The 27,100-nt window shown below is 43.0% G+C and overlaps 1 protein-coding gene across 1 annotated transcript in view; it reads left to right on the top strand.

Annotated features, from left to right (window-relative positions):
• The window catches only part of Eml6 (echinoderm microtubule associated protein like 6), a 256,723-nt gene that overhangs the window by 165,991 nt on the left and 63,632 nt on the right, over positions 1-27,100 (top strand). The window contains exons 16-23 of the mRNA XM_013017915.1: positions 1,595-1,688; positions 7,801-7,901; positions 8,818-9,020; positions 11,656-11,767; positions 11,973-12,100; positions 19,902-20,043; positions 23,281-23,433; positions 23,607-23,738. Of these exons, the coding sequence (XP_012873369.1) occupies positions 1,595-1,688; positions 7,801-7,901; positions 8,818-9,020; positions 11,656-11,767; positions 11,973-12,100; positions 19,902-20,043; positions 23,281-23,433; positions 23,607-23,738 (1,065 nt within the window). The remainder of the gene's footprint in view (positions 1-1,594; positions 1,689-7,800; positions 7,902-8,817; positions 9,021-11,655; positions 11,768-11,972; positions 12,101-19,901; positions 20,044-23,280; positions 23,434-23,606; positions 23,739-27,100) is intronic.

Here is a 27,100-nt window from a genome sequence, read left to right on the forward strand (position 1 = left end):
CAGGTGGTGTATCATATCCTGAGGGGGTCGGTGGATGGGCAGGTGGTGTATCATATCCTGAGGGGGTCGGTGGATGGGCAGGTGGTGTATCATATACTGAGGGGGTCGGTGGATGGGCAGGTGGTGTATCATATACTGGTGTTGCTTTACCCTAATGCCTGGTCCTCTAGTCACAGGAGAGACCCTGATAGCCTAATGCAGAATGAGCTGGATCACCATCTCCTAGTCCCTGCATGGGGAGCAGAGTTTCTTTATGAACCAGCCTTCTGACAAAGCAGCAAAAGAAAGGCTTTTTGACTGTATCTCTTCTCCTTTCTTGAACAATAAAAGAAATATCATTGCTTCTGTTGTTCTGTTCTCTCTACTTTAAAAGGTTTTGAGTGAGAGTCAAGTGCTAGTGGCTCATGCCTATAATCCTAGCTACTCAGGAGACTGGGATCTAAGGTTATAGTTCAAAACCAGCCTGGGCAGGAAATCCCAGAAAGTGCATCTATGGCTCAAGTGATAAAGTGCTAGTCTTGAGCAAAAAAAGCTCAGAGGTAGTGCTCAGGCCCTGAGTTCAAGTCCCAAAACAGTGCCTGCATGCATACACACACACACACACACACGAGTTGGGGATGAGAGACAGCCTAACTGTCCTAATTCTAGTAATCATTGATAATACTATAAATGCTTAATAATTAGGAAAATATTCATGATATCATAGAAGAGATAAGATGATCGGTTGTCTAGTATGAGACTGCTTTTTTCAGAGGACATTTAGGTTGAGAAAAGGACCAAATATAGGCCTAGGAATGGGGATGCTTTTAGTATTTAGTATGTTTTCTAAATGTCCTATTGCAAGCACATGACATTTGAAATAGGGGAAAAATACAATATCAGAAATTTTTAATTGAAAATCATCTTTTGAAAGAGACTTACAAAGTTAAAATTTGAAAGAACTTTTGAAGTTAACTTTGGTTCTGATGATAGTGCTTTTATCTTGGAGGGAAAAATGAATCCCAGCTTAAAGTGGAAAATCAACTCAGAGTCACAAAAGCAAGTGACTCTTTCAGTAAATGTCATGAGGCAGGCTGGGAATGTGGCTTAGTGGTAGAGTGCTTGCCTCACATGCATGAAACCCTGGGTTCGATTCCTCAGTACCACAAATGCAGAAAAAGCTGGAAGAAGTGTTGTGGCTCAAGTGGTAGAGTGCTAGCCTTGAGTAAAAGAAGCTAAAGGACAATACCCAGAGTTCAAGCCCCAGGACTGGCCCCCCAAAAAATGTCATGAGTCTTGTCTCTGATACACAAGATTATCAGTCATAAACAAGACTTTTGTGACATACCTGAGACATTACCCATAATTCTGTGTCTCCGATTAGAACGTCAGGTCAGTGATTGACTTCAGCAAGCAGTTATGTCCTAGGAAGCTTGACTGATGCTGATCATGATTTTATTCTGTGCAGTCACCTGACTCTATTGTATTTCAAATATATTTGAGCCTAAAGAAGATTGTTAAGATCAAGTCTCCTTCATCTTTACAGCCTATAAATTTTTTTTTGTGATTTTGATAAAGAAAGAAGTCATTCGAGATTTGTGTTGTTTTTATGCAGCTGATGGAAAATGTCTGGTGTCCATTGGTTTGGATGATTTTCACAGTATTGTATTTTGGGACTGGAAAAAGGGAGAAAAAATAGCCACAACAAGGTAAGAAGCTGCTGGGTTCCTATGATATTTTGCTGATAGCATGCTTTGGTAAAAGAGGATAGCTTTCATTTCCTGCTAAGCTTTCATCTTCACACTCAGGTGGAAATTCACATAGAAAGCTTTCACACCCAAGCAAAAACATCACACTTGTTTTCTGGTGCCAAACCTGATGTACACCAGTGAATGTTTGTTGTAGAGAATTAGAAAATTCTGGAAGGGTTCCCAGAGAGCTCTTCATCACTTTGCTTTCAGGCATCCGGTGTATTACCTCCACCAAAGCTTTTGATCAGCAGCAGACCAGCAGCTTTCCTCAGGTTCATGCCTGGCCCCTTGTTTTCCCCCTGTCTTTGCATCTGTGAAGGATTGTCAGTGTCACTCGTCAGAAGCACCATTTGTCATAGGCGGCAGCATGCAGCAAAAGAGGCCCCGCCGTGTGCATCTGCCACTTGCTTTCCGAGCAGGCAAATTGTTTCCCTAATCTCCCCCATCTTATAAATAGACTCTTCAAGACCAACTGCCGTTTATAGCCCACCTGTCCTCCCTCGCCCCGGCCTCCTTCCCTGCTGAATCAGCGCTAAGTCTGAACTTGACTTTCTACGACTTAACATCCAGCCCAGCCACGTGCCTGGCCCAGGTCAGAAGGCAAGATCATGGGGCAGCCGCCATCCAGCCAGACAACTTGTTGCCCAGGCCTCTGAAATGCCTCCTGCCTCCCTCTTCCTCACATTACCAGCGCCCTCCTGTGTGTTTTGCAACATCAAAACATGTTTAAATTCATGGTCTCGAGGCCCAGAGTTCACGTTGTAAGTTAATATTGTCCTCTCCAATGCTAAATTGGGGAAATGCCGTTTTGACAGCACAGTTTCATGAATGAAGATCTACACATTGTTGGAGACAGTGGATGGAGCCTTAAGGACTGCAGCTGACCTTCTTAGGAGAAAAAGAGAAGCTTTTCTGATGACTACTCTCTCGAGCTGAAATTCTTGGCAGAGGGGCAGCTCATAAATCTGCCCGCACAAGTGCTTTCCTGCTGGCCCCACCCTTTCCTGCACACCGCGCAGCGCACACCGCGCAGGACTCTGACTCAGCCCCTACTCAGAACTCTGCTTTCCTCCTGCACAAAGTCCTGAGTTTTAGTTTATATTTTTAATAGCGTACTACCTGCATCATGAGTAATCTGAGGAAAAGCAAGTGCCTGATTTTAAAAGACAGAAACGCAACTTTCCTGCTAGAAAATCCTCTGCCACCGAGGCTGATCCAAGTTATTTGAGTGTTAATGGAAACCGAAGAAAGAATTCTTTCTTGTTTTCTTTTGGATGGTAAAGACATTTGAGTTCAAGACCTCACACTTGCTAGGCAGGCAGTGTTCTGTTGAACCAAGCTGATAGCATGCTCTTCTCTCTCTCTCTCTCTCTCTCTCTCTCTCTCTATATATATATATATATATATACACACATACATATATATATTACACACATATACATACTTTTTAATTTATTGGTTATTTTTGAAACATCTTGCATTCTACCCAGGCAAACACTTGGACTGTGATCCTCCTTTTTTTTTTTTTTTTGGCTTCCTATCATGGCTAGGATGACAGTTACAGGTATATCTTGCATACTTGTTGGATGGTATTACTTATATTTAACTAGCACAAAATAACCTAACATATCTTAATAGTGCATTTTTATGACCATTATCTTAATAATGCAGTTCACACTTAGAATTGTTTCTGAGGCCTGTGAGCTATTTCCAAAACAAGAAACCTGGTGAAAGAACTGTCTTCAGAGAATATTTGGCAATCATGGCGTTAGCCAAGGGCTCTTTGCCAGGAAGAAAGTCAGGGACTGGTAACTCACTTTGGACAAATACATACTAAATGTAACTGCGATTAGACATATTTATAAAAATACCTACTTGTATAATATTGACCATAGTAAACAGTTTCATAAGTACTTAAATTACCAACAAAACAATTAAGCAAAAATTCCATGTATGGCCTTAACTGACAGTGCTGAGCTAAATAAGCCAGGAGTGGTAATACATGGCTCTAATCTCAGAACTTGGAACACTGAGGCAGAAGGATCTTGAGTTTGAGGCCAGCCTGTATTACCTGCTGAAACCCTGTCTCCAGAGAACAAAACCACAGCATTGTGAGCATGGCTCAGGTGGTAGAACACCAGTTCATGAGCGAATGCATCAGATCCCAAGTTTGAGCCCCAGTCTTGGAAAAAACAAACAAAAGCTCCCAAGGCCTTAAAAAAGTGACAAGGAAGCAATACTTTATGGAATGGCCTTGCCTGCATTCCAGGAGTCCTCTTCACTTTTCTAGTGGGCCTAACTCATGGTCAGAAACAATTGACCCTTCACTTTGTACCTCTGCATCACAGGTGTTGCCCACTGTGCCTTCTGCAAGGTTGGACTGACACCTGCCCCTGCCGGTATACTGAGCAGCAGTGGTTTCCACATCCAGGGTGGGACCCGTCTAACCCTGAGATGGCGTCTCAAACTGTGCTGCCCACTCCTGTGTCTGTGTGCTGGCAGCGTGGCCTGCCCTCGTGTGTGACATGGTTAAGGAAATGTGTTCTTTCAGCCCAGAGGAATGAGAGAGATACAGAAATGGCAGCACTGACATCTTATAAGATCTCTAAGAGACTTGAGCCAACCTTTGTTAGCAGTCTCTTTACACCTTTGCTAATTTAGATAAGTGATTGCAGTCATATCATTAGAAATGGGGAGAGAGAGAGAGAGAGAGTATCTAGGGTTTGAACTTAGTGACTTGCATTTTGAAAGCCAGGAGAAGTAGACTTTTTATGAAATCTTATGAGTTATTTGTATTTTAGGCCTGATTGGCCTTGGACTTCAATTCTCCTGACTTCAGCCTCCCAAGTAAGTAGCTAGGATTACCAGGGTTTGAACTTGAGACCTCATTAGCAGGTGCTACCAGGGTTTGAACTTGAGACCTCATTAGCAGGTGCTCTAGCACTTCAGCTTGCAGTGGTAGCAATCTTTGCTTTAGTTATTTTTTTTTCCGGATACAATGTTACGCCTTTGCCTTTGGCCATCCTGAGATGGTGGTCCTCCTCTCTCCACTTCCTAAGTATCTGGGATTACAGGCACACACTAATACTCTGAAATAGCAGCTCACTCACATTTTACCTGGGCTGGCTTGGGTCCTCTTATCTCACTGTAGCTGGGATCAAAGGCATGAGCCACTCTGCATCAAGTATCCATCTTCACTTTTGACTCTTAAAGATATAACTGGAGAAAGCCTTCAAATCAATCCCACCTCCTCCTCTTCCAGCTTAATAGGATCCAGAGACACTGTTTCTCTCTCTCATTTTACTTTTTGTTATAAAAATGCTCAAAAATTACACAAAAGTGGAAGGAATAGTAAATGGAACACCCTTGTGTAGCAGTCACCCAACTACAATAATTACCAGCATCCCACAAATCTCTCTTCAGTTGTCACTCTTTTTCTCTGTCTCTCTGTATCTGTCTCTATCTGTCTCTGTCTGTCTGTCTGTCTCTGGTCTCATATATCTGTAATCGTAGCTTGAGAATAGGAGGTTTAAGGTTCAAGGCCACCTGGCAGAAAACTTAACAGGTCCCTTATAAATCCATAGCTAATGGCTATGGCAGGTTGAGGTTGAGAAGATCTTGATCCGAGACCAACATGGGCAGAAAAGTCCATGAGACTCCATCTCCCTGGGAGTAGTCTAGACACAGTGGTGCACGCCTGTGATCCCAGCAAGATGAGAAGCCTAAAAGTAAGCAGATGGTGACTCAAGTGTGATACCAGGTGGGAAGCAAGGCTCTTTCTAAAAATGACCAGTGAAAACTAGAGCAGAGGTGTGGCCCAGACTACAAGCATGAGTTCATGAGTGTAAACCCTAAGTACAGCCAAAAACAGAAAAGAAAGAAAGGAAATCTCAAAACATTGTGTCGTTGGATCTGAACATGCTTAGCTGGACATTTCTAACTGGAAAGGGGCAGTTTTAGGAATTGTCGTGCTGTTATTATTAAGTAAGGAGAAATAAAATCTTTAGGACTGAGTCTTTTTGTCCAAAATTAGAGAAATAGGACTTTTTAGGTTGGTTTGTTGTTGTTTCGTGGTACTGGAGTTTGAACCCAGGGCCTTGCATTTGCTAGGCAGACATTTAGCCACTTGAGCCCAGCACTTTTTGCTTTCATTATTTTTTGGAATAAGGTCTCACATGTATTCCTGGCCAGTTTATATCATGACTTTTCTGTTATAGCTGAGAAGACAAGTACATGCCACTCCACACAGTTTTTTTTAAAGATGTAAAATACCTTATTATTATTATTATAAGGGTGGTATACAGAGGTGTTACAGTTAAAGGTCAAGTAATAACTACATTTCTTTCTAAACAATGTCATCCCTTCCCTCACTGTCTACTAGTTCCACCCCCCATCTCTACCTACAACTTGTATAGTTCACTTTCTTTCTTCCTTCCTTCCTTCCTTCCTTCCTTCCTTCCTTCCTTCCTTCCTTTTCTTTCCTTCCTTCCTTCCTTCCTTTTCTTTCTTTCTTTCTTTCTTTCTTTCTTTCTTTCTTTCTTTCTTTCTTTCTTTCTTTCTTTCTTTCTTTCTTTCTTTCTTCCTTTTCTCTCTTCCTTTTTGTCAGTTGTGGGGCCTGAACTCTGGGCCTGGGCACTGTCCCTTAGCTCTTTAACTCAAGGCTAGCCACAGTGCCACTTCTGGCTTTTTCTGCTTTTGTGGTGCTGAGGGATCGAACCCAGGGCCTCATGCATGCAAGAAAAGCACTCTACCACGGAGCCACCCTCCCAGCCCTGTATAGTTCATTTTCAACATGTGTCCAATTGCCTTAGTGTGTTCAAGGTAATGTTTAATGTGAATAGTTATAAAATTTTTTCCTGACCATATTGAGTGCCACTAAGTAAAAATAATACTTTTGAGTTTACACACACACACATACATACACACACAAACATACATGTGCACACACACACACATACACAAGTGTCATGGGCAGGTAAATGGTGGTTCCATGTTCTGCTCTTAAAGAAAGGAGGATGTACCTGGTGCTGGTGGCTCACTCCTGTAATCCTAGCTACTCAGGAGACTGAGATCTGAGGATCACGGTTCAAAGCCAGCCCCGGCAGGAAAGTCTGTGAGACTCTTATCTCCAATAAACCACTAGAAAACTGGAAATGGTGCTGTGGCTCAAGTGGTAGAGCGCTCACTTTGAGCTGAAGAGTTCAAGCCCCATGACCAACAAACAAACAAACAAACAAAAAGGAGGACGGCATACAATCTGTGTGGAGAACCAGCCTGTGTATAATTAGCTTTTTAAAAAATTCAGGTTTCTCAGGAAACAGGAAGATCCAAGGGCTCACGCTGAAGTATCCATTAATTCCTGTGTTATTGTGTTGAGTGTCTCTTAAATAATAAATGAGTGTTACATTTTTGTCAAGTATTTTTCAGCCTCTGAAAATAGTAATATTAAAATAGTTATACATTAATAGTAATACATTAACACAATGAGTTGTATTATTATTTAACTCCTTGATTTACTTTGAGCTACCCTTGCATTTGGTCCTAATGATGCATTATTTTAAATGTTCATGTTGATTTTCTGATTTGCATTCATGTGGGCTATTATGCTTAACATACACAGAAGCAATGAACCAAATAACCTTAAAAGGGATTCAGGAAAGGCGTGCTCTCTGTCCTAGCTGGCTCCTGGACCACGATCTGCCTATTTTTGGCTCCCTGTTGTAGCTGAATGAAAGGCGTGTTCCACCCCACCAGGAATTCCATGCAGTCCCATCGTGGTAGCATTGATTTTTGTCTTATGGAAGCATTCTGGTGCATTGTAAATATTTCATTAATTTACACAACGCATAACTACATAGCCTTTAGTGTCAGTATTGGGGTAAGAAAAGAGGACAGGAAAGCCACACTCATCACTTCAGTATGGGCCCCTGTTCGCATTATAAATCATGCTCTAACTTGGTTGTACTTTTTGGTATGCTTCATGAAAGTCACACCAGATGCATGCTGTTAATCAAACACTGTATCACCACTTCCATCCACACTGGTTATTTTCCCTCTTTGTCTGTTTCAGGGGACATAAGGATAAAATCTTTGTGGTGAAGTGTAACCCACACCATGTGGATAAACTGGTCACAGTTGGGATAAAGCACATCAAGTTCTGGCAACAAGCAGGTACTGTTGTGGGGCCTGTTCACTTCTGGATTGATAGTGTGGCCCTTTGCAAAGGGTACCTGGCCACTATGAGGACCCCTGTGCCAATTAAGCTAAAACGGAACAGAAATAAATATTCCCTCCCATGTTACTTTGGACTGTTTAATGTCTAAGCTATGAGGCTATATGGTGCTATGCACTTATCAGTATCTAGAATGCTTTGGGAAATAGTCTCCTGGGAAAATGATTATTTTTATCTTGAGTTGTCTGGTGCTGAAAGCAATAATTATGGTGGACTGCTAAGTAGGAAATAATCATTTTGGTTGGGTGAATAAAGTTTCCAATATTTTGAGGGTTCTTTTATTAATCTGTCATTGCATTTAGTGCATGAATTCAACCCTGCCCCTGAGCACAGAAAGTAGTTAAAATAAACACTTGTGGATCACATGCTGCTGGTGGCAATGGGAAAGTAGGCATGGGAAAACATGTAAGAATAATTTGCCCTCGTCACTAATAAATCAGACTTGTTATGGTAATCACGTCTGAATTATTACATCAGCTCAATCATTTTTTTTTCTTTTTGTGCTGGTACTGAACTCAGGGCTTAAACTCGGGGCTTAGGTACTTATCCTTAGCTTTTTCGCTCCAGGCTGGCACCCTACCACTTGAGCTACAGCTCCATTTCTGGTATTTTGGTGATTAATTGGAGATAAGAGCCTCTCTGACTTTTCCGCTCCAGCTGGCTTCAAACCAGGATCCTCAGATCTCAAACCTCTGTGTAGCTAGGATTGTAGGCATGAACCACATGGCTCATTTTGTGCATCTTTGTGTACTCACGATGTTAACACACTGGCTGTTCATTGAAGATGGTCATACTACCTGATCATAGGAAGTGTCTGCTTTTTAAAAAATACTGAGTGTTCTTGGTCTTCTCCAGGTGGAGGCTTCACCTCCAGGAGAGGTGTTTTTGGAAGCGTTGGCAAACTAGAGACGATGATGTGTGTTTCTTATGGGCGAATGGAAGATCTCGTGTTCTCGGGAGCCGCCACTGGTGACATTTTTATCTGGAAAGATGTTCTGCTCCTAAAGACAGTGAAAGCTCACGACGGGCCCGTGTTTGCTATGTATGCGCTGGATAAGGTGCAGTGTGCTATTCAGAAAGGGTTTCTGGAATTTTAGGATGTCTTTAGAAGGACCATTAAGAGGATGCCTGGGTCTAAAATTAGTTCAGTTTAAGTTAGGAAGTAGCTGTCATGAAGCTCCAGTCAAAGGAAGATAAAGAGAACACACAAATATTTGTATCATTTCTTTTTCATCAATAATCATTTCCTTATTTACAATTTCTCTGCATTGCTGGCTCTAATCCCTAGGAGACTATTAGGAAGTACAGGGATAAGGCAAAGTGTAGTGGCTCATGCCTACAATCTCAGCTACTTGGAAAGTGGAGACAGGAAGATCACATCGTAAGGCTAACCCTAGCCAAAAGCTAGTGAGACTTTATCTCTAATAACAAGCTATACATGGTGAATCATGCCTATAATCTCTAGCTGCTCTGCGGTATAGGTAGGAGGATCATAGACCCAGGGTGATCCAGGGAGAAAGCATTAGACCCTATTTGAAAATTAACTAAAATACAAACAAACAAAAACCTGGAGGCATGCCACAAACAGTAGAGTATTTACTTAGAAAGCTCAAAGCCCAGAGTTAAAAAACATAGTACTGACTGGGCATTGGTGGCTCACTCCTATAATCCTAGCTACTCAGGAGGCTGAGATCTGAGGATTGTGTTTCAAAGCCAGCCAGGCAGGAAAGTCCATGAGACTCTGATTTCCAGTTAACCACCAGGAAACTGGAAGTGGCGCTATGGCTCAAGTGGTAGAGCGCTAGCCTTGAGCTGAAGAACTGAGAGACAGCGCCGAGGCTCAGAGTTGAAGCCCCATGACTGACAAAAAAAACCCACACAAAAAAAGTGTGAGTAAATCTAATATATAGTTGAGCAATGTCTTTTGCCTTAGTAGCACAATGAGCAGATACCAAGTGATTTACTTCTTGTCTCACACATCAACTAGTTATGATGAAAGTGATTTTCATAACCAGTTTGCTCCTGTGTAGACAGGTTCAGCTTCACTGAAAGTGACAGAATGAGCTTCTCATAAACATAATACTGGATACAACAGAATAGGAGGTCAACAGTTATAGCTCTATGTTGTTTAGGAAATGACAAGGAAAGAAGCCTATATTTTTCAATACTGATGCAATGTTTTTGTTAATATAACTTTAATTGTGTGTGTGTGTGTGTGTGTGTTAGTTCTGGGGCTTGAACTCAGGACCTAGGCACTGTCCCTTAGCTTTTTTGCTCAAGGCTAGTATTCTACCACTTGAGATACATCTCTACTTCTGGCTTTTTTGGTGCTTAATTGGAGATAAGAGTCTCGTGGGCTTTCCTACTTGGATTGGCTTCAAACTGTGATCCTCAGATCTCAGCTTTCTAAATAGCTAGGGTTATAGGCATAAGCCACCAGCACCTGGCTTTTAACTTTTATTTACTTTTTTTTTCTTGAGATGGAATCTTGCAGTGCACCCTTGATTGTTTAGCCTCCTGCTTCTACCTCCTAATACTGGGATTACAGGCATGGCCTCCCACACCTGGCTCTTCCTAAATATTTTCAGTCTGTAGTCACAAGATTCCATAGATGCAGAAGGCTAACTGGAATAACAATAATTCATACTGAATTGCATTAAATTAAAAGCTTGAAAATGCAATGGAAAACTTAGTACTTCTCTTAACAACAACAGTAACACACACACACACACACACACACACACAGAACTCTTCCAAGAACAGTTAGTATATAGGATAAATTTCCAGAGAAGAAAACTATTTCTAGAATTAAGAAATTGTAATCTTGGACTAGAATAAAGGTTGTAGTTTTTTAAAAGTCCAACATGTCAAGCATTTTAACATGAAACAAGTTGATTTTATTATACAAATACTGATGTTTTCTCTTGGGGGAAACCATTTAGTTATTGAATATTACACAGGCTTCAGTGTGTGTGTGAGACATTAGGGGTAGAATATAGGGCCTCCTGTGCTATTCAGGCCTCTACTATTGAGTCCCTACCCCAACACTTTCCTTTTTCTTTTTCTTTTGTTTGTTTGTTGGTCGTGGGGCTTAAATTCTGGGCCTAGGTTGTCCCTGAGCTCTTCAGCTCAAGGCTAGCACTCTACTAGGAGATAAGAATCTCCAGGACTTTCCCGCCAGGGCTGCCCGCAATCCTCAGATCTCAGCTTCCTCAGTAGCTAGGATTATCAGCGTGAGCTACCGGCTCCAACACTTTTTTAAAAAAATTGTGATGCTCACTCCAGTTCATCTGGTTGGTGTTTGTGAGGTACCGGGAGCTTTGCTGATGTTTGTGGCTTTCCCTGTCATTTGGGAACTCATATTCAGGAAAGAGGAGAAAAGGCCCAGAACCAGCCAGCCATGGGCCAAGGGCTGACCGGTGATCTAAATGTCTATGAATAGACACACAGTAACAAAACAAACAAACAAACAAAGAAAAAAAGAAAAAGAGAAAGAAAAGAAAAAAAAGAAAGTGCTTAATATTAATGGATGCTTCTAGAAAAAAATACCATACGAAGATTGTTAGCTCCAGGTTTTTAAGTCTTAGGCAGAAAATATACCTAAGGCTACCTTCCCCCGGAGGAGTCCTGTTGGGTGGGTGACTAGTTGGTGTCTGGGATGTGTCTGTAATTCTTCCTTGTGTACCTTTCTAGGGTTTTGTCACAGGTGGAAAGGATGGAATTGTGGAGCTCTGGGATGACATGTTTGAACGATGCTTAAAGACCTATGCCATTAAGAGAGCAGCATTGTCAACAAGCTCAAAAGGTGCTACCTCCAACTGTCCAATGGGAAGCTTTCTGTTTTCAATATGCTACACGTCCCAGTAGTAGCTTATTGCCAAGTCAGTTCTCCTCCTTCCTTCCCTGGTGGAAATGCCAACACCACTTCCTAGTATATGGTGCTTCAGGGCTAGAAGAATGAAACATATACTAACTATCAGTGGCACTAAATACAACATTTCCCCTCTCAGGTCTACTTTTGGAAGATAACCCTTCAATTCGTGCCATCACTCTGGGCCATGGCCATATCCTGGTGGGGACCAAAAATGGAGAGATTCTGGAAATTGATAAGAGTGGCCCAATGACGCTGCTTGTACAGGTACTGTGTGTGCATGTTGTGAGACACAGTTCCCCTTAGGACTGTGGCTGGGTTGTGCACGGGGTGTGTGGTCTTCTGCTGCTGCTATGTGATGTGTTTCACAAACCAGCAACAAAACTGGTTTGTCATCTGTTCCTGTGGGTCAGGAGTCTGAGCAGGGGCCCGCTCAGGCTATAGTTCAAATTCATCCTTGTGATTGTAGGATTGAGGCTTTCCTTCTTGCTGGTTGCTGACCAGAAACTGCCCTCAGCTGGTGCAGGCTACTCAAAATTCCTTGACATATAGCATTTCTCATTGTCAACAAGGAAGGAAAACTTACCCATTGTCACAAACAGCAGGGTCCTCTTCTTCACACACAGCATCATGAACTTTCTGTCACTTGTACCATCTTTTGTTGTCTGGAAACAAGCCACAGGTCATGTCTCAAGTGAAGGGAGGTGATTGCACCAGGCTCTGAGAACCAAGAGGTTCATGAAGGTCACCCCACAACCCTGTCATTGCACTCCATCCTCCAGACACTGAAAAATACCCCCTCCCACAGTTCCCACAACCCTATCAATGGCAATACCTTCTCTCATTGAGAATCTTCTCACCCAAATTAGGTCTAGACATGTGTGGGGCTCCTGAGATGATACCATTTTCCTCCCTGTATGTCCGTGTCTCTGTCTGTACATCTGTCTGTCCCTCCCTCCCTCTCCTTCTCCCACTCCCTCTCCTTCTCCCCTTTTCCGCTCTCTCTCTCTCGCTCTCTTTCTCTCTCTCTTGCTCTCTCCTCTCTCTCTGGTGAGAGGAGATAGTTATCTGCTCCTCCCATACTGAGACACAGCCTCCTCACTCCACCCTTCCATCCAGAATCATAAGTAGATAAAATGAGATTCAGAAGCTGAGTAATGATAAGATCTCCCTTGAGGGAGGGGGGCTGGGTATGGACCTGGGTAGAGGTTTCTGTCTGCTGTGGTCATAGGTGGGCCTTACTTGCAGGTGAGTAGTCAGAATCAAAGTTTAGGGCCCAGCTCAGGCAAAACATTAGTGAATCCTATCATAATTTTTGTTTTTTAGAATGTTTAATTGTTATAATAAAGGTAGTGTACAAAGGGGATACAGTTACATAAGTCAGGTAATGAGTACATTTCTTTTTGGACAGTATCACCCCTTCCCTCCCTCTGTCCCATTTTCCCCTCCCATCCCCACCCACCAGCTGTAGAGTTCATTTCAATATAGTATCTAGTGAGTACCACTGCTGCATTTCTTCCTCTTTGACCCTCCTATTCTGTGGCTTCCCTTGCCCTCCCAAAGACAGGTAAATGAACAAACAATGCAAAAAGAAAAGAAGCCAAAAACAGCAAGAAAGAAAAAACCCCTCTTGTTTCCATTTCCTGAACTTCATTTTGATGAATATTATTTATATGATCAGAAGCACATAGACATCACACCTTTGGATTCCTCCTTTGGTCTCACTGTGTGTGATGTCTAGAGTATGAATGTCTGTACAATTTGCCATGCCCCAGTGTGGGTCTAGCTTCTGCATATGAAAGAAAACATTCACATTTTGTCTCTCTGAGCTTGGCTTACCTCACTTAACATGATTTGTTCTAGATCCATCCATTTTCCTGCAAATGACATAATATTATTTCTAATGGCTGTGTAAAATTCTGTTGTGTATAGATACCATTGTTGGCCCCATTCATATATTGTGGGGCATCTGGGCTGTTTCCCAGCTATCTTGGCTATTGTGAATAGTGCAACAATGAACATGAATATACAAGTGTCTTTACAGTATCCTGGCTCTTGATGTTCTGGGGAGATGTCCAGGGGTGGTATGGCTGGGTTTTAGGGAAGATCCATGTTTAGTTTTTTGATGAATCTCCAGACTGCTGTCCAGAGTGGTTGTACTAGTTTACATTCCCACTAACAATACAATAGTGTTCCTCTTCCCCCACATTCCTACCAACATCTGTTGTTCAAATTCATGATTTTGGCCAATCTAACTGGAGTGAGATGAAATTTCACAGTTGTTTTGATTTGCATTTCCTTTATGGCAAGAGATGATGAGCATTTCCTCATATGTTTCTTTGCCATTCTTACCTCTTCTTCTGAGAAGTTTCTTCTTAGCTCCTTTGCTCATTCAGTGACCAGTTTATTAGCTTTGGGTAGAGTTGATTTCTTGAACATCTTGTTTATTTTGAATATTAGGCCTTTGTCAGATGTATTGCTTGTCAAGATCTTCTTGCAGTCTGTTGGCTGTCTTTCTAGTCTAATAACTATATCCTTGGCTGTGCAGAATCTTTTTATTTTCAAGTAATCCAGTTTGTCACACCTCTTTCCAATTTGCTGTGCCCCTGGGACACTTAAGCTTCTGCCTATGCCTGTAAGTTTTAATGTCTCTCCTATTGCCTCTTGCAGTAATTTCAAAGCTTCAGGTCTGACATTGAGGTCTTTGATCCACTTAGAGTTGATATTTGTGCATGGTGACAAACAGGGATCCACTTTTAGTTTTCTGCATATGGATGCCCAGTTTTCCCAAAACCAGTTATTGAAGAGGCTATCTTTTTTTTTGGGGGGGGGGTCCGGTTGTGGGGCCTGAACTCTGGGCCTGGGCGCTGTTCCTCAGCTCTTCTGCTCAAGGCTAGCACTCTGCCACTTAAGTCACAGTGCCCACTGCTGGCTCTTTCTGCTTATGTGGTGCTGAGGAATCGAACCCAGGGCCTCATGCATGCAAGGCAAGCACTCTACCACTGAGCCACCTTCCCAGCCCTCTTTATAAAGAACTTTATTGGTAATTTGTTAAGATTGCATTAACTTTGTATATAATGTTTGGCAATATGACATGTTCACAATATTGATTCTACCTATCTGTGAACTTGAAAAATCTTTCCATTTCCTGATATTATCTTTGATTTCTTTCTTCAGATTTTTATAGTTTTCACTATAAAGGTCTTTTGCTTTCTTGGTTAGATTTATTCCTAGATTTTTCTTTTGAGGAAAATGATGTTGTTTTCCTTATTTCCCTCTCTGCTTGTATATTGTTAGTACATAGAAGAACTACTTACTTTTTATTTTTACTTTTTGTTGGTTGTAGGTTTGAACTCAGTACCTGAGCACTGGTCCTGAGCTCTTTGGTTCAAGGTTAGTGTTCTACTGCTTTGAGCCACAGCTCCATTTCTGGGTTTTGGGTGGTTAATTGGAGATAAGAGTCTCACAGTGACTTTTCTGCCCAGGCTGGCTTCGAACCACGATCCTTAGATCTCAGCCTACTGAGTAGCTGGGATTACAAGTGTGAGCCACCAGCCCCCATCAAGTCTACTTATTTTTGTGGGTTAATTTTGTATCCTGCTACTTTTCCAAAGTTATTGATCATCTCTAAGAGCTTGGAGATGGAGTCTTTTGGGTTCTGTGGATGTAAGATTGTGCCATCTACAAATAGGGATAGTTTGAATTCTTCTTTCCCTATGTGGATCCCTTTCATGTCTTTTGCTTGCCTTACTGCTCTAGATAGTAATTCCAGAACTGTATTTAAGAGGAGTGGAGAGAGTAGACATCCTTGCCTTGTTCCTGATTTTAAAGGAAATGGTTTTAGTTTTTTTACTGTTCAGTGTAATGTTGCCTGTTTGTCTGTTGTATATAGCCTTTATTGTTTTGAGGTCTGTTCCTTCTATTCCTAGCTTCTCCAGAGCTTTTAACATGAGTAGGTGTAGAGTTTTGTTAAAGACTTTTTCTGCATCTGTAGAGATGATTGTGTGGTTTTGTCTTTGGCTCTGTTGATGTGATGCATTGCATTTATTGATTTATGTATATGAAACCAACCTTGGGATAAAGCCCACTTGATCATAATAGTGAGATCCTGTCTTAAAGAACAACTCAGGTATAGTGATATACATCTATAATCCCACCTATACAGGTGACATTGGCAGGAAGATCAGAGTTTGCATTTGGCCTGTGCAAAAACGCAGATCCTATTTGGAGAATAACTAAAGCAAAAGGAGTCCTGGGTGCAGCGCAAGTGGTAGAGTACACATGAACCTGAATCCAAACTCCATGCCAACAAAACAAAACAAAACAAAAGCACTCAAAAACACTACAGCTAATTGTGGCAGGCACCAGGATAAGAATCATGAGTTATAGTAGCCTTGAGGTAGGACCTCTAGCCTTTTTCCTTTTAAATGAATTCCTTTTTTTTCTGTCCATGGCTTATAAAATTTAAAATTATTGAAAACTGTTTTTAACCCTCAAATGTTTGAGAAATTAAGTTCCATGCATGCTATATTCATAGTTTTTCAGGATTTTTACTATAATATGATTTTTAAAGTATTGCAAGATTTAAACTTTAAAAAGAATGTATGTAGTATTCTACTATAGTTCAGGTGATTTTGTTTAAAGGTGTTTAAAGCTTGATAATGAAGGCTTTTCATCTTTTGATTCTTTACCATTCTATTCTCTATTTCTGTTGTTCTAATAGTAAAACTAACCTTGGCCATCATTTCTTGGTCACTTATTGTGTGTCAGGTTGTTGAATTGTACATTTCTCTCTCACCTTCATAACATATTTTCTCAGTTAAAAATGTTTTGTGGCTAGGTACCAGTGGCTCATGCCTATAATCCTAGCTACTCAGGAGGCTGAGATCTGAGGATCGTGATTTAAAGCCAGCCTGGGCAGGAAAGTCTGTGTAAACCACCAGAAAATTGGCAGTGACTCAAGTGGTAAAGCACTTGCCTTGAGCTGAAGAGCTGAGGGACAGTGTCCAGACCCAGAATTCAAGTCCCATGACTGACAAAAAAAAAAAATGTTTTGTGGACTCACACCTGTCATCCTAGATATGTGGCAGGCTGAGGTCAGGGGGATTGAGACCAGCCCAGGCAGAAAAGTCAGTGTTTCAGGAGAAGCTTGGTGCGGTGGTGACCCCTGCCATCCTCACTACAAAAGAAAGTGAAAAATAGGAGGATTTTAGTCCAACTCTGCACTCAGGCAGGAAGTGAGGTCATGTTTCCAAACAAAAGGGCAGTAAAGGATAGAAGGCATGGCTCAGCAGTAGAACACCTGCCTAGTAAGATCAAAGCCCTGAGTTCAAAGTCCTGGCACTTCCACACACTCACAAAAATAAAAGTGTTTTATTTATTTTATTTTAATTTCTTTTTTATTGTGAAAATACTGTACAGAGGGGTTACAATTACATGGGCAAGATAATGAGTACATTTCTTATCAAGTATTGTAGCCTCCTCCTTTGTTTCCCCTTCCCACCCCTTCCCATCCTCCCCCCAATAAAAATGTTTTATAAGTGAGGGACCAAAGGCCAGAAAATTTCTCAGTCATTGCTAAGAACTGAGGAGACAGGACTCAAACCAACATGTGTCAGACACTGGCCCTTTTACTTTGATATTCCAGGCCTTGTCTTGTCCCTGTGGATACTACAGAAAGCTGCGGGGAGCTAGTGGAGCTAGTGGAACCTTCAGTCCATTAGTCTACCATCTTTTCACCCTACCTGGCTCTGTGAGCTATCTGTTTTCCCCCTCAGTGCCTCTGGTTCCTCCTCTGCACTACCTCTTAGGTACCATTTGCTTCTAGGTAGATGCCATGGTTCCAGTCAATGCTTGCAGGGGCTCCTGCAGGGTCCACTCTGTGTGCTAGGAGGAACTAGGTCTCTCTACTCCCTCAGGACTCAAAGTGCTGTTCTACAGATAGACAGCGAGGCCAAGTTCAGAAACTACAGAACCAGTGTGGGTAAGATCAAACACTGTCCCGACGTGGGGAGGTGTCAGAACCTCTAATGCTGTTCTGAATGCAGTCTGATACACTTGCAGGGTTGTTTGCTCTTTAAGAGAAGGAAAGCTAGTTTGGGAGATGGGATGAGTGGCATATAGTAGATTTTGGAAATTCCCATGTATATACTTGAATATAATCAGCTCACTTTGTTACATTGTTGGCCATCAGCATTATGGATAATGAGTAGCAGGGTAAGATCCTTGGCCCATTTCCTTGGCCATCCAAGGTACTTCTGGCCAAACATCCTCATTCTTTGCTGCTATGTCATGGAGGAATTCAAATTATCCAATTGTGAAATAAGTTCAGCCCAGTAATTTGAAAGACTATCAGGGTCTGCACTCTTGTTCTCAAGTAAAATGGACTTACACACAGGAAACTTTCAGCATAGCCAGACGGGAAGGATGGGTGGGGTACACAGCTGACCCAGTCTCTGTGACTAGGGCTGGGGATAGGGTGAAAGGCTTCCTAAGAGCACTGGGGTCATATAATGTGAGGTGTCCCCAGATGCAGTAAATAAAAACCAGTATCCACGTCCTTCCATCCTTCCATGTTTTCTCAGCTATCTGAATGCCAGGTGCCTTTGGAATATTGCATCTTGTACCAAATTACTGTTTTTATCAAAAAACTTTCCATTCTTTGGAAAGCCAGCTATTTCCAAAGCACTCCAATTCTAAGCACCTTCCAGAGACCTGCTTGTGCAATCTTCCTGTTTGCTTTCCCCCTAAGCAAAGGCTTCTTGTAATGAGCCACTAAAATCAGGAACTTGGTAAATGGTCTGGTCTGTTTGATTGCTTTATAACACCATTGCTTTACTGAGTGCTAAATTAGAATTTATTTTCTTCCTGTTAAGTGGTCATTTTTTAAAGTCCTTTTTGGATTGTTCCAGCCCATGTGTGTGTGTGTGTGTGTGTGTGTGTGTGTGTGTGTGTGTGTGTGTGTGTGTGTGTGTGTGTACACGTGTGTGCGTACGTACCAAGTCTTGAACTCAGAGTCTGGATACTATTGCTTAGCTTTTTCACTCAGGACTAGCACTGTACCATTTGAGCCACATCTTTGTTTTTAACTTTTTGATAGTTAATTGGAAATAAATGTCTCCCAGACTCTCCATAACAGTCTGGCTTTGAACAGCAGTCCTCAGATCTAAACTTTCTGAATTGTTAGAATTACCTTCACCTGGCTGGTTCAGCATCTTAAGTAGTTTTCTGATGCTTACTGTAGGCACAAGGACAGACCAAGTTGTGAACAGATGTTGAGCCTAAGCTAATACCCAGGACAGTCTAAAATTTGGATTTATTTCTGCTCAGCTAGATGCTGTGCATTAAAGTCCTGAAACTAGAAATAAGAACATTGCTATCGGTGCTGGGAAGGTGGCTCAGTGGTAGAGCGCTTGCCTTGCATGCATGAGGCCCTGGGTTCGATTCCACAGCACCAAATAAGCAAAAAGAAAAAAGCCGGAAGTGGCACTGTGGCTCAATTGGTAGAGTGCTAGCCTTGAGCTGAAGAGCTGAGGGACAGCGCCCAGGCCCAGAGTCAGGCCCCACGACCGGACCCCCCCCCCAAAAAAAAAAGAACATTGCTATCCAATTCCATAACAAAGATAGTTGGTACTTCCATCTTTCAGAGTCTGATGCTCCTGAAAAAAGTGATCTGTGTTATTCTGATCAAATGATTTCCTCCCTCCCCCACAACCCGGAGGTACCCATAGTGTGCTCATTCAGCATAAAGCAGGGCAAAGAAGGGCATTTTGTAATTGACCTGGGTGTGTATTCACAAAAGGCAATATGTCAGGCATAATATAAACAAAATCTGTAAGCAACCTGTTCATGCTTTGCTTCTGAAAGAATAATTTAGCACCATCAGCTTTATATACAAATACAAGGGGAAAAATATTCCGTGCAATAATTGTGGCCCAAAGAAACTGTGTTTATTGTATCTGAACCTGTCAGGGACACTCTCAGGCTAGATATGCAGCCCAGGGTAAGGAAGGGCCAGCCAGAAAGCATGACCTGCTTTATACTGCCCTGTCTCCTTTCTTTCCCACAGGGACACATGGAAGGAGAAGTGTGGGGTCTGGCGGCTCACCCTCTCCTGCCCATCTGTGCAACCGTAAGTGACGATAAGACCCTGCGCATCTGGGAACTATCTTCCCAGCACCGTATGCTGGCAGTACGGAAGCTCAAAAAAGGTACACCTCACACCTGTGAAGGTATTTACAAACAACCATATGTGTTGGAGTCATTCATTTATTCAACTGAAAGGATCTGTGAGGCTCCCCCCAAAATATGCTCTGTCATGGGAACTCAGAGCACCCTGTGCAGTTAAAACTAATCAGGTGTAGAGTTTTCTGGAAGGTGCCTTACCCAGTGGTTTTCTGGCTCTGTTCTGCACCCAGCACTATGGTTCATTTCAATTTCCTTGTACTGCACAGACATTTGCCACCTGGGGGCAATATGTCCCTCTTCTTCTCATCACCAGTGATGAGACTCAGCAGCTTGTAAAGAATGCTGTTCGGCTTTATCACAAAGCCTCCACTACTTACTACTAAAAACTCAAGGGCTAGTTCTGATAGAAAAATGATTCGTATCATAAAATGAATAACTATATATTGAGCATCTATGTGCACTTAGGAGGGACACCAGGAGATACAAATCCTGCAAACACTTACTGTGTAGCTTCTCTGTCTGTATCAGGCATTGGGAATCTGAAGATAGACAGGTCTCACATCTTGTGTGAGAGCTGGACAGGATTTGAACAGAGTACGAGCAACAGATACCCATTCAAACTGGGTAATTTGAGAAGAATCTAAACATGGGACTCTGTGCAGGGGTGGGTAGGGTACAAGGAAAGGAGTGGGATAGTGCAGCACCGTTCAGCTAGCAGCAGCGGACTGCATGACCAGCCCCAGGCCTGAAGGGATAAGAGGTGGGAGCCATTAACAGAGCTTCGAAAGAGAGGGCTGGATGAGATGACCATTAGGTAATAGACCTCCGAAGCCAGTCTGTCTGCCTCCTGCTATGCTCCTGGAAACCAGGCAGAGGAGCCCCCAGTACTGCTCCAGGCCAGCTTCAGGCAGAAAGCTGCTGAAGGAGGGGAAGAATAAAGGATGCAAGAATGTAAACTGAGGCTGTCCCATACAGCCCAGGTGCCATGGAGGCTCCTAGCAGACCTGCTGCCCACCAGGGGCAGAATGGGTCTGCTCAAGTTCCTAAGGTTGGCAGGTGGTCCTGAGGTATTTGCATCAGTTTATAAGCAGAGAGATAAGAGATGGATCCTAGAAGAATCTAGAATAAGAACAGGTGTCAATAATAGCAACAACAGTGGGCCAGTGTTTGTACTGTACTCCACCTGCAGGCAGAAACCCAGTGAAGGTGGCCATTGTTATATTACTTGAGGATTAGGAAATTAAGGCAGAGTGTACTTAAGTAGTACAGGGTACTCAAAGTCACACAGCTAGTAAGTAATGGGGCTGAATTCAAAGTCAGGCAAGGTGGTCCCAGAGAACGTACCTTGTTGTCACTGCATGCCACCATCACCCTGCCCCTAGGTGGCCTCTGTGCCCTACATTCCAGCGCTTTGGTAAGTGGAGGAAACCACGTTAGCAATCTAGACCTGAGTCCTCAACCATGCCTGGACCACTAAGACTGACTCATTTGGGCCACTGCTTTATCTTGGGGAAATGGGACCTGGTCCTCACTGTGGAAGACGCCCGTGTCAGACAATGGACTTTATCCCCTGGGTTAAACTTTAGTTCTAAAAGAACAACTATTGACATATTTTAGATAAGATGACAGGTCAGCTCAGTTTACCCCGGTTATCCTGGTGAAATTATTAACAGAAGCCCAATCTGTACAGGAAATCATGGTTCTACTCCTGATGATTTCCTACCCTAGCCACAGCTGTGACTGACACACAGGAGGCAGATGAGTGCTGAGCAGATGATGGAATGGAGTACCAGTTAGTCGAGCAGTTTGGAGTTACTGCTGTGAGCACAGCATGTGGCATGCCATGGACAGCATCCCTATGGGAGCTCAGCTTCAGATGGCTGGTGCCAGGGTTGTGTTAGCTAAAATCTTTTTTTTTTCCTGGGTCCAGTCATGGGGCCTGAACTCTGGGCCTGGGAACTGTCCCTCAGCTCTTCAGCTCAAGGCCAGCACTCTACCACTTGAGCCACAGCACCACTTCTGGCTTTTTTCTGTTTGCTTATGTGGTGCTGAGGAATGGAATCCAGGGCCTCATGCATGCAAGGCAAGCACTCTGCCACTGAGCCACCTTCCCAGCCCCATAAAATCTTTACAGAAGCATTAGTGGCTGTGAGGATGGCATTCTGTCATGGATTGTGATGATGGTTACACAATCTAAGAAAGATTTGATTATATAACTTAATTAGGGGAATTGGATGACACATGAATTATATGTCAGTAAAGCTGTTAGGAGAAAAATGGTGTCAGAGGTGAAGATATTCTGAAGTAGGTTTCCTATTAAACATATCCCACCGCATCCATGCCCCTCATTTTGAAACATCTTCCCATGACCTCCCCATGGACAGAAGACATTCTCTTGCACAACCGCTGTCTTAGCACCAGTCAGTTTCACAGTGAAATGTCATATGCCATTCTTCCTGTAATCAACAATACCTAGAACCTTCTACCTCTGCAACTGTGCATCAAGATCCATGAAGCAGAAACAAGAGCGGCTGAAATTCAGGAAGCTTTCTAAATAAGTTTATATGTCAGGCATGATGCCTCAAATCAGTTTCTGGAGCCAAACCAGTGGTTAATACTTGTAATCCTAGCTACTCAGGAGGTTGGGATCTGAGAAGCACAGTTCAAAGCCGGCCCAGGAAGTAGAGTCTGTGAGACTCTTATCTCCAATGAATTAACAAAAAGCTGGAAGTGGAGGTGTGGCTCAAGTGGTAGAATGCCAAGCTTGAGCAGAAAATGCTAAGGGGCGGTACTTAGACCCTGTGTTCAGGCCTCAGTATGGGTATACACACACACACACACATACACACACACACACACACACGTGTGTGCGTGCAAATGAGTTTCTAGAGATGTGACTACAGAACTTCATCTTTAAATAATCCTTTTTCCTTAGCTCAGTAGAGGAGATATAAATCCTCCAGTCCTATGCCCTGGCTACCCTACCTGTCTTTAGAAAACTCAAGGGATTCAAATAGTAAGAATTGAATGGAAAAACCTTTTGAAAATTGAAAAAGATATTTGTGACATTATGGAGATTGTTTTGGATCTGAGGGGAAGCAATGTTTTAAATTAGGGAATTTAGTTCTCACACATGGAGTGATGAAGATCCAGCCCACCTGTTCCTTGGTGACGCGCCTGTGCAGTTTCTCCATGTTTCCATTCGGTTTGGGCGACGGTGAGGTCTGTGTGGTGAGTGTTCACTGTGGATTCTTTGGCAGGTGGGAGATGCTGTGCCTTCTCTCCGGATGGGAAAGCCTTAGCAGTTGGCTTGAATGATGGGAGCTTCCTGGTGGTGAATGCTGACACTGTGGAAGACATGGTCTCCTTCCATCACAGAAGAGAAATGATTTCAGATATTAAATTTTCAAAAGGTGAGGATGGCAGCAGATACTTTGAAAAGTTTCAACCTTGGAACAAAAAGAATTACAAACTAGACTATGATAACTGTTTCTTTTACCTTTTCCCCTGATTTAAAATACCAAGGTTCTGAAAGTAAATTCCCATACTGAATGTGTTGGTGTTGACTGTATGTCTGTCTTTGTAGATACAGGAAAATACCTTGCTGTGGCATCCCATGACAACTTTGTGGACATTTATAATGTGCTTACAAGCAAGAGGGTTGGCATTTGTAAAGGAGCGTCTAGCTACATCACACATATTGACTGGGACTCTCGAGGTAAGGCATGTTGTGGCCTATAAGGTATAACTTCTGTTTAGGTTTATTATTACTTTGTTGTTGTTTTGTTTTGTTTTGTTTTGCCAGTCTTGGGGCTTGAACTCAGGGCCTGGACACTGTCCCTGAGCTTCTTTTGCTCAAGGCTAGCATCCTACCACTTGAGCACAGCACCACTTCTGCCTATTTCTGTTTATGTGAGACTGAGGAATCAATCCCAGGGCTTCATGCACGCTAGGCAAGCACTCTACCACTAAGCCACATTCCCAGCCATTAGGTTTATTTTTAAGTCAATGTCTATTCATGTATTGTTTCTAAAGAGAATGACCCTTGAGTTTCAAAGGACAAGGGAGATACAATAGCTGCAACTTTACAGCCCAGAAGTAGCTTGTGTTATCTCAAATACTCTCCCATGTATGTGTGTGTATGCGTGCGTGCGTGTATGTGTGTGTGTGTGTGTGTGTGTGTGTGTACGTGTGTCTTGCAGCTTGAACTCAGGGCCTAGATGCTATTCTTGAACTTTTCCACTCAAAGTTAGCATTCTACCACTTGAGCCACACCTCCACCTCCAGCTTTTTGGTGGTTAATTGGAGCCAAGAATCTCATGGACTTTGCGGCTTCAGCTGGCTTTGAACCATGTTCCTCAGCTCCTCAGTCTCTTGAGGAGCTAGGACTACAAGCATGAACCACTGGCACCCAGCTTCATCTTTTAAAAATTATCGTTACTCTTCACTAATAATTCAAGCCACTGAGTTTGCAGAGCATTGAAGATGCATGGTGCCTTCTGTCACCATGCAAATTTACCCTTGGTTCTGGTCTCTTCTTCCTTTCTGCTTCCCAAAACTTCCCCTCTTAGAGGATAGTCTGGAAGTCTCCAGCAACTTTCATCTGTCAGTGGAGACAGAAAGCCATGTTTAGATTGCTGACCTAACTTTGCTTTTCTAAACTTGCAGCCTGGCCTTGCTCATTTCCCACAATACCATGAAGACTTGTCGACTTATTTAATACATCTATCTTCTACCGTTTATAAAGTCAGAAGCCAGAAAATGTGGAGAATCTGGACATGAGACATGGCTCCTACTCTTGAGAAGTTCTAATTTAATGCATGAGGCATGTGCCTGTTGAAATAATACAGGAGCACAGCACTGGGTGGGGCATGGGAGTGAGAAGTGGTGAGTCATAGAGGAAGTGGGAGGCAGGGCCAAGACAGCCTTGGTGTGCAGGGGAAGTGCCATAGGCTGGCTCACTTCGAGATCCTATCCCAGACACTTGGCTGATGGTTAGAGGCTGGTACAGGCATTAGGAATCGGTAGACTGTAGCTTTTGTAGTGGTATTAGTGTGTGCTATGAGGAGAGAGGTCCTATGGCAAACCCTGGGGCCTCCATACCAGGTGACCTTGGGAATAACCAGAAACTCACCAGTTAAGGAAGTCAAGGAAGAGAATTCCAGGCAAAGGGGAACATAGTATACCAAACTATGTAGTTGGGAAGACCAGAGAGTGGTTAAGACATGAGTTATACTGAGTGGCCAGCGAGGTGAAGAGAGGGGCGAGAATGTGGAAAGGCAGCCAACGGGGACTCTGACATCATGAACTTTATTCTGGAGGCACTGGGTGACTCAAATGATTCTGAATGGAGTATTCAGTATTCCCCACCCTCTTGGGGAGAGGAAGTGAACTAGGAGTTGGAAAGCAACTAATACAAATAGCGAAAGAGGTGATGAGGGTCTTAGCCAAGAATTGCTTACCGCAAAGACACCAGAACGCTTCATTTCACATATTTCAGCTCAGGGTGTGTTGAGGAACACCTAAAATCTCTACCACTTGGAAGGCAGAGGTAGGAGGATTTTGAGTTGAAGTCAGTCAAGGCAAAGTTAATAAGATTTTGCCTCAAAAACAACATAAAGGGGAATGGGTTAGGGTATAGCTAAAGTGATAGAGCATATACCTAGCAAGACCTTGGGTTCAATCCTCAGTAGAGGAAGGAGGAGGAGGAAGAAGAGGAGGAAGAGGGGGAGGAAGAACAGGAGGGAGAGGAGGAGAAGGAAAAGGAGGGTGGAGGAGGAAAGGAGAGGATTAAAACTACTTTGTTCAACTACTTAAAGATAATAAGAAAACAACAGAAAATAAAAAAGAGAAATGGGAGGGGAAGTGGGGAGGGGAAAGGAGAGGAAGGGAGGGATGAGGAGAGAAGACAGGAGGGGTTAGTTATAGACTGGGCCTGTTGATCCTCTGCCAGGCAGGTTTGTGGTTGTGGCTAGATGTGCTGCACTGGAATTTGGACTTTTTTTCAGCTTTACAACCTGCAGGGGTTTTATAGAGTGTGTTACAAGAGGAGGGAAACATTGGGTCCACTCCAAGAGGCCCAAGTCCTGACAAGGACAGAGGGAGATCAGATACGTCCCTCTTGCTTTCATGTCAGGGCTGTGCTAACCACACAGTGTCCAGGGCACAGGCTGGCACTTACAATCAGGGAGGACATCAGTTACCTGAGAATCATCTAGGAACTGCAGAGGCCAAGTGCGTATACCAAGAAGTGTTTGCTTCTCAGTCCTCTTCCTTAAGATTCTCTACTTTAGGGGCTGGGAAGGTGGCTCAGTGGTAGTACTTGCCTTGCAAATGAATGAGGTCCTGGGTTCAATTCCTCAACACCAAAGAGGCAGAAAAAGCCAGAAGTGGTGCTGTGGCTCAAGTGGTAGAGCGCTAACCTTAAGCTGAAGAGCTGAGGGACAGCACCCAGGCCCAGAGCTCAAGCCCCACAACAGACACACACACACACACACAAAAGGATTCTCTACTTTGTCATTGCATGGGGGCGAGGCGGGGGGGGGGGGAAGCAACAATCATTTCCCTATTTTCTTTCTAGATAGAGTAAGAAATATACCTCCCCCTTCCCTTGCAAACCACCATTCTACTTCATTTTGAGTTGACCACTCTAGGAACCTCACCTAAGTGGAATCACTTTCTTACCAGCTAATTTAGCATAATATTTTCAAGTTCATCCATGCTATAGCATGTGTCAGAATTTCCTTTGAGGGTGGGGTGTGGGGTGAAGAATAGTCCATTGTATATATATATATATTCTACATTTTGCTTATATAATTTTCTGTTGGTGGAAATCTAAGTTGTGTCCACATTTCAGCTATTTTGAATAATGCTGCTGTGAATTCAAATGCACAAATACCTTTTTAAGATCCTGTTCTCAGCCAGGCGCTGGTGGCTCACGCCTGTAATCCTAGCTACTCAGGAGGCTGAGATCTGAGGATCACGGTTCAAAGCCAGCCCGGGCAGGAGAGACTGTGAGACTCCTATCTCCAATAAACCACCAGAAAACCGGAAGTGGCGCTGTAGCTCAAGTGGTAGAGC

This window comes from Dipodomys ordii, unplaced genomic scaffold (genome assembly GCF_000151885.1).
Source record: "Dipodomys ordii isolate 6190 unplaced genomic scaffold, Dord_2.0 Scaffold37, whole genome shotgun sequence".
In the NCBI taxonomy this organism is placed as follows: Eukaryota; Metazoa; Chordata; class Mammalia; order Rodentia; family Heteromyidae; genus Dipodomys; species Dipodomys ordii.